The sequence below is a fragment of the Triticum aestivum genome, chromosome 2A (genome assembly GCF_018294505.1).
Source record: "Triticum aestivum cultivar Chinese Spring chromosome 2A, IWGSC CS RefSeq v2.1, whole genome shotgun sequence".
In the NCBI taxonomy this organism is placed as follows: Eukaryota; Viridiplantae; Streptophyta; class Magnoliopsida; order Poales; family Poaceae; genus Triticum; species Triticum aestivum.
Window position 1 is genome coordinate 37,031,916 of NC_057797.1, and position 14,576 is coordinate 37,046,491.

The window sequence follows — 14,576 nt, forward strand, 5'->3', positions numbered from 1 at the left end:
GGTATTTGTTGTGATTGGCCACATATTACAAAATATAAATGGGGAAGAACGCAGAGGCTCTTGCTATCCAGGAAAGCAACCACATTATATGCATCACAATGTGGAATTGGAAGTATATTAATTACATTTGTGAAAATTAATGTGCTAATCAACCTAGTCAACATCAGTGTTTAGTTTCATTCACCTTTCATTGTAGTTCCTTACCCTTTGACCTGCCAGTGCCCTTTCTTGTGGGTTGCGGCAGATAGAGTCTTGGAAAGTACATACCCAGAGGGGGTATCTGCAGTGACCTTGCTGCTTATGTAATGGAAACATATGTCAGGTTAATTATAAAGAGAAAATGTTTGTTAGACGTGGGTATATTCTTCATATGCAGTGTCAGCACCCATGTTGCTGCTTATAGAGTTCAGATGCATTTTTGATAATTTTGCTGAAAGTTAAAGAAGAATACAAAGCAGCAAGTGTTACCTTTTTTTTTAGTATTGAGAGCATCTACTTCAGTACCCACTGTTTCCTTTAGGGCTCCAAGATTCATGCTCTCTTTGTAATGCCCGGTTATGTAACATATCGTAAGCTCAAATGAGCAGGCATGCAATAAATGTAATCTCATTTTTTTGAAATTTTTGAACTGTTATGATGGGCTCATACCAAATTGAAAAGATACGTCCATCAAAGTGAGACCTTGCCAAATTGAAAAGATATGTCCAAATTGAAAATAATTACCTTAGGCTTAGGGGGTCATCTTCCTGGATCTTGACGCCGCACGAGTACTTAAAAAAATTACAAAAAGGAAATCGATTTGCAGAACAGAAAAACAGCATGCGCAGTATGCCCCCCTCCTCGGCGCACTTCACCATGTTGTATGTATTCACTAGTTAGTTGTAGTTGAGTACATTATAATCATATTATTTGCATCATATAATCACATATATATAGATGATGTATCGAGACTTTATTTTCCAACTAAAATTATGTTTTTATCTTAATGCCTTTATTTTTTCATGATATACGATATATATTGTTGAAAGTACATATGTTAATATTCATTGTGCCTCAATCGCACTAGGGCCTCCATAATGCTAGGTCGGCCCTGGCAGGGCACTTCGGGTGAAGGTGGCGGCGAGGGGCTGCCGCTACGGGATGGCGGCAATATGCCCAGCAGCCAAGGCCGATCGCCGCCGCGATCAGGGCAGATGACTACAATGATGACAACATCTCCTTGAGGCAGGCTCTGGGAAGAACCCATGGTCCTCGGTGTGGTTGGAGCTACACTAGAGAGGAGAAGGTGAGTGGCCGGAGAAGCAAGAAGCAAGAACTCCTCGGGTGTGTGCTGTGAGGAACAAAGTGCTCTGGAGGAGCGTGACTGGGACTTTGCACTAGGTGGGTTGTGCATCTCGACATGGACATCGTCATCTCTCGTCATCATAGGCACCCGGAGGGCTCCGCACTACGTGTCACCACATCACATACATATTGGACTCGTATAGTATGACGGAACAAATAGGCAGCTCAAGCAGCGGCCCGTTCATCCTGCTAAACTCCTCTATTAGTTCACCGTTGACTGTAAAATTAATACATTACAATTGTTTTGTGGTAATATTGGTCAGGAACCTGTCCTTTCCCCTAGTATGTAGTAATGTGAGTGGCTGGTCTTGGCTGCCAGATAGGCTACTAGCGTGAGGTGATGTGTTAGACTAGCTTGTCGGGCATAGAGTGGCTATGTACCCCAAGCACGGTCTATCTATACTTCCCTACTCCATCTCATGTTCCTTCCCTTTTCTTCCTCTTGATTATCCAACTGCTTCATGTTCTCATATGTCTTTTCATCGACACCTTAATGGTAACATTATGTTATCAACCATTGACATGGAACCCTACCTTGAGAAGGCATGCTATCGCACCAGTAAGGTAGTAACCAAAAGTAATGATGCAACTATGCGCAATTCTTTGTGAGCTGCAATAAGTAATAGGGCATCATGAAAACTATGAAAAATGCAATGGAAGCTTTGCAGTTCTTGCTAAACATTATAATCTAAAATGAATTTTTGAATCGACGATGACGACGACGACGACGTGTCGCATCTATTGCAAGCACCCCTTTCTCGTGGATTTAACGAAATAAATAGAATGCCGATGCAAATATGTGTAGTTGGTAAGTAAATCCGCATCCAACCTTGAGATTCATATAGGACTGAGTAAATTTATGTCCGACACATTTTACATTTCGGGAACATGGCAAGTTCTGCTGGGACAAATACATGGATTAATCAAAATGGAGCATTTGTAGCCTGATTGTGGCATTTTGCCCAACAAAATTTCGCTGTGCAAAACGTTATGATTTTCATTCGATAGAAAATATATATTTTCATCGCGTAAGCTTATCACATGAAATGCATAAGTCTGAACAAATATTGTCTTTCGAAGGTAAAAATGTTTCCAGCTTTCCATGACTTTCCACAGCATACCCTCGGGACAACACAGCAGTATAAATAAATATGCAGCAGTTGGGTCCCTGGAGAGGAGCGGTACACAAATTCCACACGAGACGAGGGGAGAAGCGAGAAAATCCAAGGTCGGAGGGGCAGAAAAGGCAGTTCGGAGGGGAAGAAATGGGGTTCAAGATAAAATTCAAGAACCTACTGCGCGCCGCGGGAAGCAGCCGATACGGCGGCGGCGCCGCCGAGGCTGCACCGACGACGCCACCACGGGTTCCGCTCGCACCACCGCCCGCATCGCCCACCTCGCCGCCCCCGCTTCAGGCGCCACGACCCCCTCCGCGCCCCCCCGGCAAGGACACGGTGAGTTCCAGCGACCTTTTCGCCGAGATCTCATTCGTCTGGTGAAATCTGGTGCTTCTGGATGTTCTTTATGTTTCCGCGTCTGTCTTGTGCACAGTTCGCGGTGGACATGTGCTCTTGGCTGTCGCATGTCGGATCGGGCGTGGTGCCCAGTTCGTGGGGATGCTTTCTTGGCTGTAGCATCGGCCGCGGTCGTAGGTTCCTATAATAATTAGTTTAATTCTTGGATGGATTGGTTTGGTACTCGCGGGCCCTTCTGCTAGTCAGTGTTGTGCTAGTTCTTGTGCCCCATGTAGTTCTGGCGCGGTTCTTTGAATGCTTGGATGGATTGCTGCATACTCGCGGACCCTTCTGCAAGTTCTTCCTGCCTTGTGTAGTTTCTGATTTCTTGCCGTTGCCGAGGGAAAAATGGTCGGATTTTCTAATTTACCCAAAATTGTGTCCTGCCAGTTCTTCTTGGTATAGTCGCTTGACATGGCAAGACAACCTAAGGATTTCCCTCTGTAGTTCTGGTTTTGGCTGAACATTTCTCTTGTTTCCCTGTTCACCCCATTTGTGCTGGAAAGAACATTTTACAAGTGAAGCAATGCTTTGCCATTTTGTAGGATGAAGGACCGGACGATGAGGATTGGCAGGAGGTGGCAGATGATGAGGTGAAAATTTGTGTTCACTTGCTGCTAGTTCTTCTTGCTATAATTGGTTGACTTGGCAACCTAAGGATATTTATAGCAAGAGAACCTAAGGATTTTCCTCTGTAGTCCGGACGGCATGTTCTGGTTTTGGCTGAACATTTTTCTTGTTTCCCTGTTCACCCCATTTGTGCTGGAAAGAACATTTTACAAGTGAAGTAATGCTCTGCCATTTTGTAGGATGATGGACCGGACGATGAGAATTCTCAGGAGGTGGCAGACGATGAGGTGCAAATCTGTGTTCCCTTGCTGCTAGTTCTTAGTTCAATTCCATGACTTCACTACCCAAATTTGTGTTACACTTGAGTTGTTTGTCCAATTGTTCTGAATCTGAACCTAGAGAAGGATGTCTCGTCAGTCATAACAGTGTGCGATTCCTTTTGTACTTGTTGATTGTATTCACTGGAGTCCGAATCAGTAACCACACTTGTTTTGTGTAATATCATAGCATACTATCGGCCTTATTTGTGCTAGAATAATGGATCAGCAATTATTTAGGATGAAGTACCAGATGATGAGAAAATCTACACTTCGTTGTTCATGAGCGGTCAAAGAAAAAACCTCCCGCATGATATTCTTTGGCATGACTCAGTGTCGCTCAACTAAAATGAATATTTTTTCCCAGCGCAAAAACTGGAAGCAACTTCTGGATGGCAAGCGAACATACCTCCGACCACCAAGGGAGCACCATGTTGTCAGTGATGTTTTCAAGTGTCCGGATACTCGTAAAGCTGCATTAGGACGCCAGGTGTGAATATCGTTGCTCCTCTGTTTTTTAAGCTCACCAGTCATAAATTGCATATTCACCAAAATGCAGTGGATTCTTTTATTGTGCTGATGATCATACCACCTGACCTCCTGAACGTCCTAGCAATACACTTCAGTAGATAACTAGATATTTGAGAATTAAATCTATAACATTTCCAATGAGCTTCTTCATTATCCCAGTCTCTGTTCCTTGTCTAAGACAAATATTACTATCCTAAAATTGTCACTTTTTTTGCGGCAATAAAATGTGTCATTTTATCCTGCTATACCATCTGGGGAAGACATTGGATACTTTCTGAAATTCTTTGATATTCGTTTCTTCTTCTTCCGGAAAAATCATTTTGTTAGACGTTAGTCGTTATACTCAACGGCGGAGCCAGGGGGGGCCAGCAGGGGCCACGGCTCCCCCCAACCTGCAGAAAATGTTTGAAGACCCCTGATTAAACATGCCTAGAGCTATGTGACCTACACCATTTTAGCAAATGAAATACATGTATTGTTCACAGAAGATCCCAATCGGTGAAAACTGAGAACCATTTTGACTTTTGCTCTCATTCCCACAGCCACACTCTACAGTTCACAAACACAGACACACCAGGTGTGCTTCTTTCTAACTCGTGCAGTTTCCCTTCTGTCTCAACTACTCTATTTTTCCAAGCCAAAATCTGGGACGAGGCTAAATCCTTTTTGTTTTGTTTTGATGAAGACACAAAAATCTTGCTAGTTCTATTCTCTTCAGTTTGTACTTTGGAGCACATCAGGAAGCGGACACACTGGTACAATATGAAAGATCTTGCATTTTGGTATCCTAATTCACAACATTCATTGGTGGATATAGTTTTGTTTCAAAGTATTGGTTGCAACATAAAAAAAAATCTAGAGATTAGTCTCTGTAGGATAAGACTCCATTTCCATTTTCATAATAAAAATGGGGCCGTGTCCTTTGATCCAAAAAAAATCTTGCCTATATTATCAACACTTATGGTTATAATAGTACATTTTTGCTATACTCAGTGTCAACTCCTATATATTCCGCCAGTCTTAGTCGCATTTTAGAGTTGTCCTTGATGTTCGGCCCCCCTTATGTTTATTTCCTGGCTCCGCCGTTGGTTATACTGTGCAATTACAATGGAAACTGGAACTTACTCTTCACATTCGGATGTTGATAAGGTCATAATGTGTCCTGGGACAATGATAGTTTGGGTATAGAAGTTCTTAACTTCTTCTAAGTTCTTGCTCCAGACATATTTCATCTATCTAGTCTGTTTGCACATTATGATCGATGACCCTTGTTGAAACATAGGTTTTTCCCATGAAGTCCTGAAATCATTTTTTCCACCCAATTTAGTGGATGATACGTTTCTGAAAACTATAAAAGAATCTGTTAGACTTACCGATTCTATGCCTCGTGCTTCAGCATTACTTATTTGAAATCCATTTTGAATTTAAAATCACACAAATCATTTACACCATTTTTGTGATACTGGTTTTTGCTATGGTAGAAACGACTCTCGCGTTTGGTTGAGAAACATTCAAAGAATTTCTTCAAGGAAAAGATCAAGGTTTGTTTGCATGCAACTAATTTCATGGTAGAAGGCTAGAAACATTATTTAGTTTAAATTGTGCACATCTAAACTTCCTTTTATAGATTCTCTGTCAGCATTATGCGCACTTCAGAAGAACTCGTGGAGATGGCAGCTGTTTCTACAGGGCATTCTTATTCTCCTACTTGGTAACTATCTCATTTACTTGTCTTTGATGATGTCGCTGTTTTATTTTGCACAGAAGTTTAATACCAGGAGGCTTTTAAATAGGAAAACCTTGGATTAATGCAAGATAGTCAAGCTGAAGTTACTCGTCTAATGGAACATGTGGCTATGTCCAGAGAGAATTTCTGTCGTCTGAAATGGGATAAAGCATACTTCTTAAATCCTGAAGAATACTTTTCAAGTGTTTTTTCTGTACGTATTCTCCCAGCTTACATTATCTTACTCTTCCTTTATGATCTGTAACCCCTATTTTTTGTAATACTTCTGACATTTACAGACAAACGAACTCTGCATGAGAAAATACCTGCCAAATTAACTTGCTGTCCCTTATGTGTCCTGAATTGTCCAATGCCCTCGCTGAGGCTGTATTGGCAGTTATCTTACCCAATGCTGCATCACCAGAAAATATCTTTGATAAAGAACAACACCACCACAATGTTTTCACCACATATTTATTATTTGACTGAACTACAGTGAGCCTTGCCTGAACCAATCTATTGGATATCATATGTAATATGTAAGAAGAGTATAGAGGAAACAATACTTATGAGTTCGATGGTTTTTGGCACATGTATAATGGAGTTATTGCTGCTACTAGAATAGCTGCCATAGGGTTTCATGTTTGTAAAGAATTAGCCGGCTATTTGAAACATTGAGTATGTAGACAAAACCTCCACTTTCCGGAATTATTTTTTTGCCTTGATAAATGTTAAATTGGTTCATTCTGCATACAGTATGGACACTGTCTCGCAGCTTAAGTACCAATTCCTGAAATAACATCCACTACAAATAGTACTGACTGCAAAAATAGTGCAGGATTATGAGCAGTTACAACAGCATTTTGCTAAATTATAGATTTTCATTTCATGATATAGCTTAAATTATATGCCTAATAAACTGTCTTCATGTTCTTTCAGGAGTTCAGTCATTTGGTCAACTCAGTTGCGAATGGGTATGAGTTCTTAACTTAATGTTCTGTAGTGATATTCCTTGAAAGGACATGGCAATAAATTTCAAAATCCTGTTGTTTCTTTGTTGTTACATTTGGTTTTAAAACAAGTGGTTTTAAAACAAGTGCTTTTATCTTTTGCAGTCTGAGTTCTGATGAGCTGTACAATAGAAGTATACAGGAGATCGTGCCACTCAGGAGTGAGTATACATACTTGCTGACATATTTTGTTTGTCTACTTGTTCTCTGTATAACACATTTTTTTGTTAGTTATTTCTTTGCTAAGATTGCTGGCAGAGACTGAGATCCGATCACAAGAAGACGATTTCAAATCACTTCTCCCAAAAGAAATGGATGCCCTTACGGTTAGAGTTTCCTACACTATATATTCTTGACTCAACTAATAGATTATCTGTCCTTTATGTTGTAATATTTTAATTCAATATCAACGTTGAGTATTTTCTGTGCATAAACTTGTAAACCTCAGTATTAAAATTGTGCCACTCTGGACAATTTTAATGTGAACTGAAATGAGATAATCATGACGAAATAAGTCAACCAATACAGATTACGCTCACTGTTGCATATTTTTGGTTTTGGTAGCAGTATTGCTGCAAGGAGCTGCGTCCTCTGGATGTTGAAGCTGAGGTGCTACCAATGAGGGCTCTAACATATGCGCTTGGCATTCCGTTGCGTGTCGAAACTGTGGGCGAAGGTTCGAATCGCGGAATTCAAGTGGAGCGCCTTGATTTATTCCCCCGGTCGGAATCGGGGAAGGGTCCTCTTCATTTGGTACAAAGCTACTGGTCATCCATCACAACCCCTGAACCACATGAGATCGGAAGTGGCAACTTGTTATCATCTGACGGCACACCTTTGCTGACATTGTTGTGTAGGCCTAGGCACTGTGACATTCTTTATCGCAGTGAACAAAACTAAGTGTAGAAATATCACTTCCTGTAGCCTACCTGGCAAGAAAAATCCTGAATGATGGTGTAGAAATCTAGTGATACTATGGGCTTTCTTTTATTGGCATCTGCTCTCACAGTACTTGTGATTAATCTTTGAGCAAAAGCCAAAAGCTGCTTCATTGGTCTGTATATGTCCGGGGGTGTAGCTTTAAATAGGCACAAAAAACGAGGGAATATACTTTCTTGCACTGGGAATACATGGTGTGTTTTTCTTGATGTTGTCCCCAACTGCTTCTGTATTTGGTGGTATGCTAGTCGTTTTTTGTTTCTCTGAGGAGTTATTCGCTTTTTCTAATATGATGCAAGTTGATACTCTGAGGAGTTATTCGTTTTTTCTAATATGATGCAAGTTGATATTAATTTACATCATCGGACCACAAGGGAAACTATGAACAATCCAGTGGCAGCAGCCAATATGTTGATCCAGCACTTGTCAGCTCATTCTAAAATGAGATTTTGAGTCGATGATGATGATGAGTTGCATCTGTTGCAGATTGTCTGTTTCTCCTAGGCTCAAGGATACAGTTAATTAGAAGTATTGAACCTTTTGGGACGAACTGTTAATGAATCATGAATACTGCTGAAGCTTGTAGAGTGGAAGTGGATTATGCTGGAAAGTTTTCCAGTTTGGTCATATTCGGTGAGATTGTAATCTCGAAGCACTATAATGCCCCAATAGCAACAAAAACTATTCCTTGGTTTATGAATGGTATCAGAGTCACCATTTTGATCGCGAACTGTGCTCAAACAACAATCAATGCATGTTTGTCATTTCTTCAATCTGGAAATTTGTTGTCTTTCATAGCTTTTTGAATGACAAAATTGTCATGGTGTGGATCTGTTTTCTTGAGATTTGACAATTCTTCATAGAAAATGTGGAGAAGTCATCATTTTGCTCGCAACATGTGCTCAAACAACAATCATTGCATGTTTGTCATTTCTTCAATCTGGAAATTTGTTGTCCTTCATAGCTTTTTGAATGACACAATTGTCATGGTGGGGATTTGTTTCCCCGAGATTTGACTATTCTTCATAGAAAATGGGAGAAGTACTCTGCAAACTTAGTCGTTATGAGCAATACGTATTTAAACTTGTAAAGCAATGGTTGGGTGATAAAATGGAAGCTGGCCAAAAGTCAGTCCTCGTGGATGATCATCTTGTTTCGATGAGGATATAATGGTTCAAAGTAAGCGGTAAGTACAAAAAGGTGAATAACCTATCTTAAGCATAGATAATAAGAAATTAGGGAATAGCCAATTAGATCCAGAGATGAGATAAAGGAAGCAACCAATGGTTTCCCCTCCGGTGCCGTTGTGGGCCCCCTTCCCTGGATGGGCCACTTTCGGCAGGAGGGCGGCTGAACCTTGGAACTATGCGTGTGGTGTGTACGAAATACGATTAGAGACTCGTTTGCCACTGGTGTAGTTGGGGTGTGGCAGTGGTGGTGCGAATAAGGTTTCACCGGCTGTTCTCGAATCGATGCGTCCCTCTGAGTGACATCGAGGAGCTAGAGGCTGGTTTCCATGTCGGCAAGTCGGATTGGCGAGGTTAGGTATTGGGCTTGCATGTGTTTCTTAACGATGTTGTCCTGCGAAGGGTGGTGGTGAAGTGACGAGTTTAGTCATCGGCTATGTCTCCGACCAATAAAGCCCGGCCAGTTTTGGCTTCGTCGCGGTGCTAGTGAGGTATTTGCCCCTAGCTTTGTCTGGCTAGATCTAGGGTGTTTTTTTTGACCCTGTTCATCGCTTTCTTCTCCGTTGCGGCGGTGTGTTCGCTAAACCGTGGTCACCGACGTCTTCTATCTTACACCGATGCCTTCCTGGCTACTTCAACAATGTGTTCATGGCTCCGATGGTGATCCTTCCGAGGATCCACTCCACCTGCTGAGTGGACTGATCACAAGAGTTTGGGCCGTGAAATTCAATGAAGTGATCCATATGTTGATTCAACAAGCCAAGCATATTCAAAGTTTCTTGAATAACCTACATGGAGGGTCATATTGCAGATTTCCTATATGTATATGTTTCCCAACAACACCAAATAAGAGAGTAAAATACAAATCTGCTTTGTTAGTTATGTAATGGAGGGTCTAACTCCAACATCTTCTTTGATTCATGAAGCCACTATGGTCACTACTCACGTTTTCATGATAGCAAGGTGCTCCCCTTTATTTTGTGGCAACCACTGGAATATCACAGAATGATCTAATGAGCGTCATAACTTATCCAACTTGCAGTCAATTAGACTACATGGTCTTTCCTTGCGGCATGTCTTACTATTCCATTAGCGTCTTTCACTTGATGAGTCATACATTTTTCAAAGCATTAGTATGGATGGCCATAGTTTTCGGCATGGTGTAAAGTGAAGATTGGAAGGGAGGTATAGAGCGAAATCCCTGTCCGGAGTATTCCAAAGGTGTAACCTATCTAGGCAATGAAAAAGGGGCATGTACTTCAATTAAAGGAGATACCTGTTGGTTTACCAAACCCGAACTCAATGTCAGATGTTCCCTAGGTCTGAAGGGATCCAGTACCCAACTGCGGGAATCTCCCGGACTTGCGTATTTGGAGGTCCAGAGGCGGCATCGAGCATCACTCATGGTGCATCAGCGGGTGCAGGAGGAAGACGATGGAATTCCTCGGGTACTCGTATGTACATTTGTTTTTGGGAATGCCTAGGGCACATCTAGATGTATCCTACTTATTGCACATCTAAGTGACTCAATTAAGCATCAAAAGGAAAAGAAAAAAAAATAAAGTACCCACACGAATCTCTATGTAAGATCAGTGACATAGGACTTAGATGTGCAATACTTATGGCACATCTAGATGTGCTTTAGCAAAACTGTTTTTATTTTCTTAAAAACAATGTCTTTATCATGGTGTTTTTTTTGACATATGACCTTCAAACTTTGCGCAAAGAAAAAAAAGGAACCATCTTGCTCTCAACTATCCGATAGATTTTCTTCTTTAGAATTTTTCTATTACTGGATAGATTTTCTTACGGGTATTACCAAGTTTTATTATTCAAAATCCACATGGAGTGGGATTACAAAAGGATCATGTGGATGGACCATCCAAACATGCCGTCCCTGATCAAGATAATTTGAAAACTTGGCTAACCTATCGTCGTCACTATTAGCTGCTCGGCCTTCAAAGGTAAAAATACAATTAAACATAGATGTACTTCTGATCTTAGTGATGATACTGCTATATGACCCATTGCTTCCATTCTGAATATCACTCACCACTTGCTTCTAATCCGATGCTACGACGAAGTCATGTACCTTCAAGTCATCTGTCAATGAGAGAGCCTCTCTCGGCATGCTATGTATTCCATCGTTGCCACATCAATTATGCCATGTTGGGACAGGACAGGTACATGATCGAGTTTTGTGTTCAAAAAAAAGTACATGGTCGAGTTGAGACAGGAGATGTGGTCTTTTTTTTTTTGAGGATCAGACAGGAGATGTGATCGATACGTGATCGAGTTGGAACGACACCGGCCCGGCCCACATAGGCCACCCTTCGCATATCCCACCAATTTTTTGCCTCCCCAGTTCGAAAACTCCCCAGAAGCCAGCCCCGGACAGAGGGCGATGTCCTTGTCTTCCTCTCAACAACATCTCGTTGCCGTGTCCTTGATTGTCTTTGCCGTTGCCGAGAACTACTCTCGGCGTATATGTGTTTGCCGAGTGCCCGTGATTTGTCCCTCAGCTAAGAGCCAAACACTCGGTGTACGTTAAATTTCCAGTAGTATATTTGTGGTAAGGGTAAGCAACTTCATTTTTTTACGGTAGAAACTTCATATTTAAAATTGAGCTATGATGCTTTAATTAGGTCGTGGGATTACATAATTAATAGATAAAAAACGAAATCAAAAGAAAAGGTGTTCCTGTAAGGGTCGGTCACTCCTGCCAGATCTGGCTCCTGGCCAGATCTGGCTGCCGGCCGCTCCTGCCATAGGAGCTTGTTTGGGGCGGAAAGAGGGGGTCTTTGCTGCCCCTTCACTGGCTGACGATGTCGGTGTGCGGCGGCGGCGGTCGAGGGGTGGTCTCGGATGCTGGGGCGGCGGCCTCGGTGGTGGGAGACGCGATGCTCGTGGGCGGAGCTCGCGGCTCGGATGTTGGCCGGTTACCATGGTCGTGCGGGCGGCGGCGGTCGAGGGGTGGTCTCGGATGCTGGGGCGGCGGCCTCGGTGGCGGGAGACGCGATGCTCGTGGGCGGAGCTCGCGGCTCGGATGTTGGCCGGTTACCATGGTCGTGCGGGCGGCGTGGTAGCTTGGGCATGACGGTCGGTGGCGGTGGTTCTGCAGCGTGCTTGCGACACTCCGTCTCGGAGGCGAAGAGGGCTTGCCGGGTGAAAACTCTTTCTGGCTTTGCCAGGTCGGCGGCGGCGGCGCCTACGGGCGTCGTATCCTTCTTGAAGGCGTCGCCGTGGTTCCTCTTCCTCCTCCGTGTTGCTCCGAGGGAAACCTCGATCCCTGGATCAGGCGGTGGCGGTACTTAGGTGCCATGACCTTGTTGAAGGCTCCGCCTTGGAGTAATCGGTTCGTCGTGCACAGCTCCGACTCTTCGCTGTGATTCGTTCACGGTTGAGGCACCCAGCGACTTCAAGCGGCGATGTCTCTTCCTTCCTATAGATGGCTTGGAGTTGTGTTGGGTGGTGTAGCTGTTCCCAACATTTTTGTATCTTGCCCTGTGTGTGTTGGTGTGGAGTTGTATGAGGTTGGTTGTAACTGGATCGTTGCTTTATATATAAAGCGGGGCGAAAGCCTTTTTCGGCAAGGGTCGGTCACATATGGCTTCCAGACTCTTGTTTTGAGCTGTATGGGGCCTTGAGAGTTTGCACAAAGAGGAAAAAGAAAAAATCCTCGACATGCGTACACCACCGTGGCCCACGAATCCCATGTAGTCCATGCAGCGCGTCCTCGTAGTTTCTTGCCCTAGACGCCTCTCGATAGCTCGCTCGAAAACTCCCAACCCTCACCTACCGGGAGGAGGTGAACATCGCTGAGGAAGCGAACCACGGGCAGAGGACGGTCGAGAGAAGCTATGGATCTGATGCTGCTGCTGCCCGAGGACGTACTCCGCCTCGTGGATCCGCGCGGCCTCGCCGTATGCCGCTGCGCTTCCAAGGCCCTGCGCGCCGTCATCGACGCCCGCCGCCTGCTGTTCCCGCCCTCGGCTGGTGGCATATTCATCAACTTCCACAGCGCCAGCACCTGGCTGTCGGAGTTCTTCGCTGGTCCCTCCATCTCCGGCAGGTTCGCAGTTGGGACGCCGGTCAAGGACCACTGCAACGGCCTCCTCTTGCTTGGTGACGGCAAGGATTATCACGTGGGATTGCCTGCCGCCTCCCCCGCCCAAGCCCAAGGGCTTCAGGTGGCAGGTGCACCTTTTGTTTGATCCCATGGCATCGCCTCACTACCACGTGTTTCTGATAAAGCATGCGAAATATATGGACGGCGATATCTTCGAAGACCCTGTGATGGAGCCTGATTGGCCTCCATTGGTGTACGTTTTGCACGTTTTCTCCTCGAGGTCGGGCTGCTGGGAGGAGAGATCTTTTATTCGAGACAATGGGACTGGGATGACAGACGCTATGGCGTCTACTACCGGGGTGCATTTTACATGCACTGGAAATCAGACTTCATAATGAGCAAGCTATACTTGGATACTCTTTAAAATATCAAGTTCCTCTTTACGATTTAAAATATTTTCCATTCGCATGCATGTCTGATCATTGGCATGTTTATGTATGATACGCAATGCAGGTTGTCTTTGTCAAATTATAAGTACCAAGTAATTATTATTTTTGCGGGAAAGTACCAAGTAATTAAACGGCCTATGGATTGTGAACTAGAAATATGCCCAGAGTTTTATCTAGGACGATCAGAAAAAGGGGCGTACCTTGCATCTACTTGTACCCCGTTTCGTCTTTTGGTTTGGGTTCTACAGGAATCATGTGGCCAGATGAATTGGGTCTTGAAGCATAATAAACGCCTTCTAACTATACCGGATTATTATGGTCCTACTCTTGGCCCATGGGTCTTACAGGATATTAACTTTATTGAATCTCTCAAATTGTACAAGGAGGGCAATGAAGTTAATGTCAAAATGGAATATTTCATACAAAATAAATTGGAGCTAAACCCGGGCGAGAGAGAGCTAGTGGAAGGAAAGTTTGAACGTGACTCCGAAAATGACAACACTCTTCACCGGAAATATATGGTTGACGGTCGTGACTGTGGATACTTGGGTATAGTTGGATTTCATCCATATAAGGAGATTATCTTTTTGAATGTCTCATTGTATAGAGGATTGGCCTATCATTTGGAAGATTCAAAGGTTGAGGACCTAGGCTGCTTATACCCAACAAGTTGTTATGAATCTTTGCGACATGAATGTTTCATAACGGAGTCATACCCATATATGGCATGTTTGCAGGACATCAGAAAGCAACATGGATGTAGAAGGCCATCCATGTTGGTTGGAACCCAGTTGAACATCACAACAAATGGCCTTATTCATGTTCAAGGACTTGTTCATTTTTGTTAGCACTGAATTTGTACTTATTCAATTGAATCAAGTAACCATGTTTCTCATTGCGGTTGTAAGAACATGAGACCT

At 43.4% G+C, this 14,576-nt stretch overlaps 1 protein-coding gene across 4 annotated transcripts; it reads left to right on the forward strand.

The window, feature by feature from the left end:
- The first annotated feature begins 2,517 nt into the window (after window positions 1-2,517).
- Window positions 2,518-8,171, forward strand: LOC123184530 (OVARIAN TUMOR DOMAIN-containing deubiquitinating enzyme 1). Of its 4 annotated transcripts, none has more exons than XM_044596628.1 (11): window positions 2,518-2,798; window positions 3,404-3,451; window positions 3,668-3,715; window positions 4,113-4,235; window positions 5,758-5,817; window positions 5,904-5,987; window positions 6,070-6,216; window positions 6,942-6,976; window positions 7,118-7,173; window positions 7,244-7,338; window positions 7,577-8,171. In XM_044596628.1, the coding sequence occupies exons 1-11, from the start codon at window positions 2,610-2,612 to the stop codon at window positions 7,910-7,912; spliced, it is 1,221 nt and encodes a 406-aa protein (XP_044452563.1). In that variant the 5' UTR covers window positions 2,518-2,609; the 3' UTR covers window positions 7,913-8,171. The 4 variants fall into 4 exon arrangements, with proteins under 4 accessions (XP_044452563.1, XP_044452564.1, XP_044452565.1 ...); XM_044596629.1 differs by having other exon boundaries at window positions 7,580-8,169; XM_044596630.1 differs by having other exon boundaries at window positions 7,260-7,338; window positions 7,577-7,880.
- The last annotated feature ends 6,405 nt before the right edge of the window (window positions 8,172-14,576 follow it).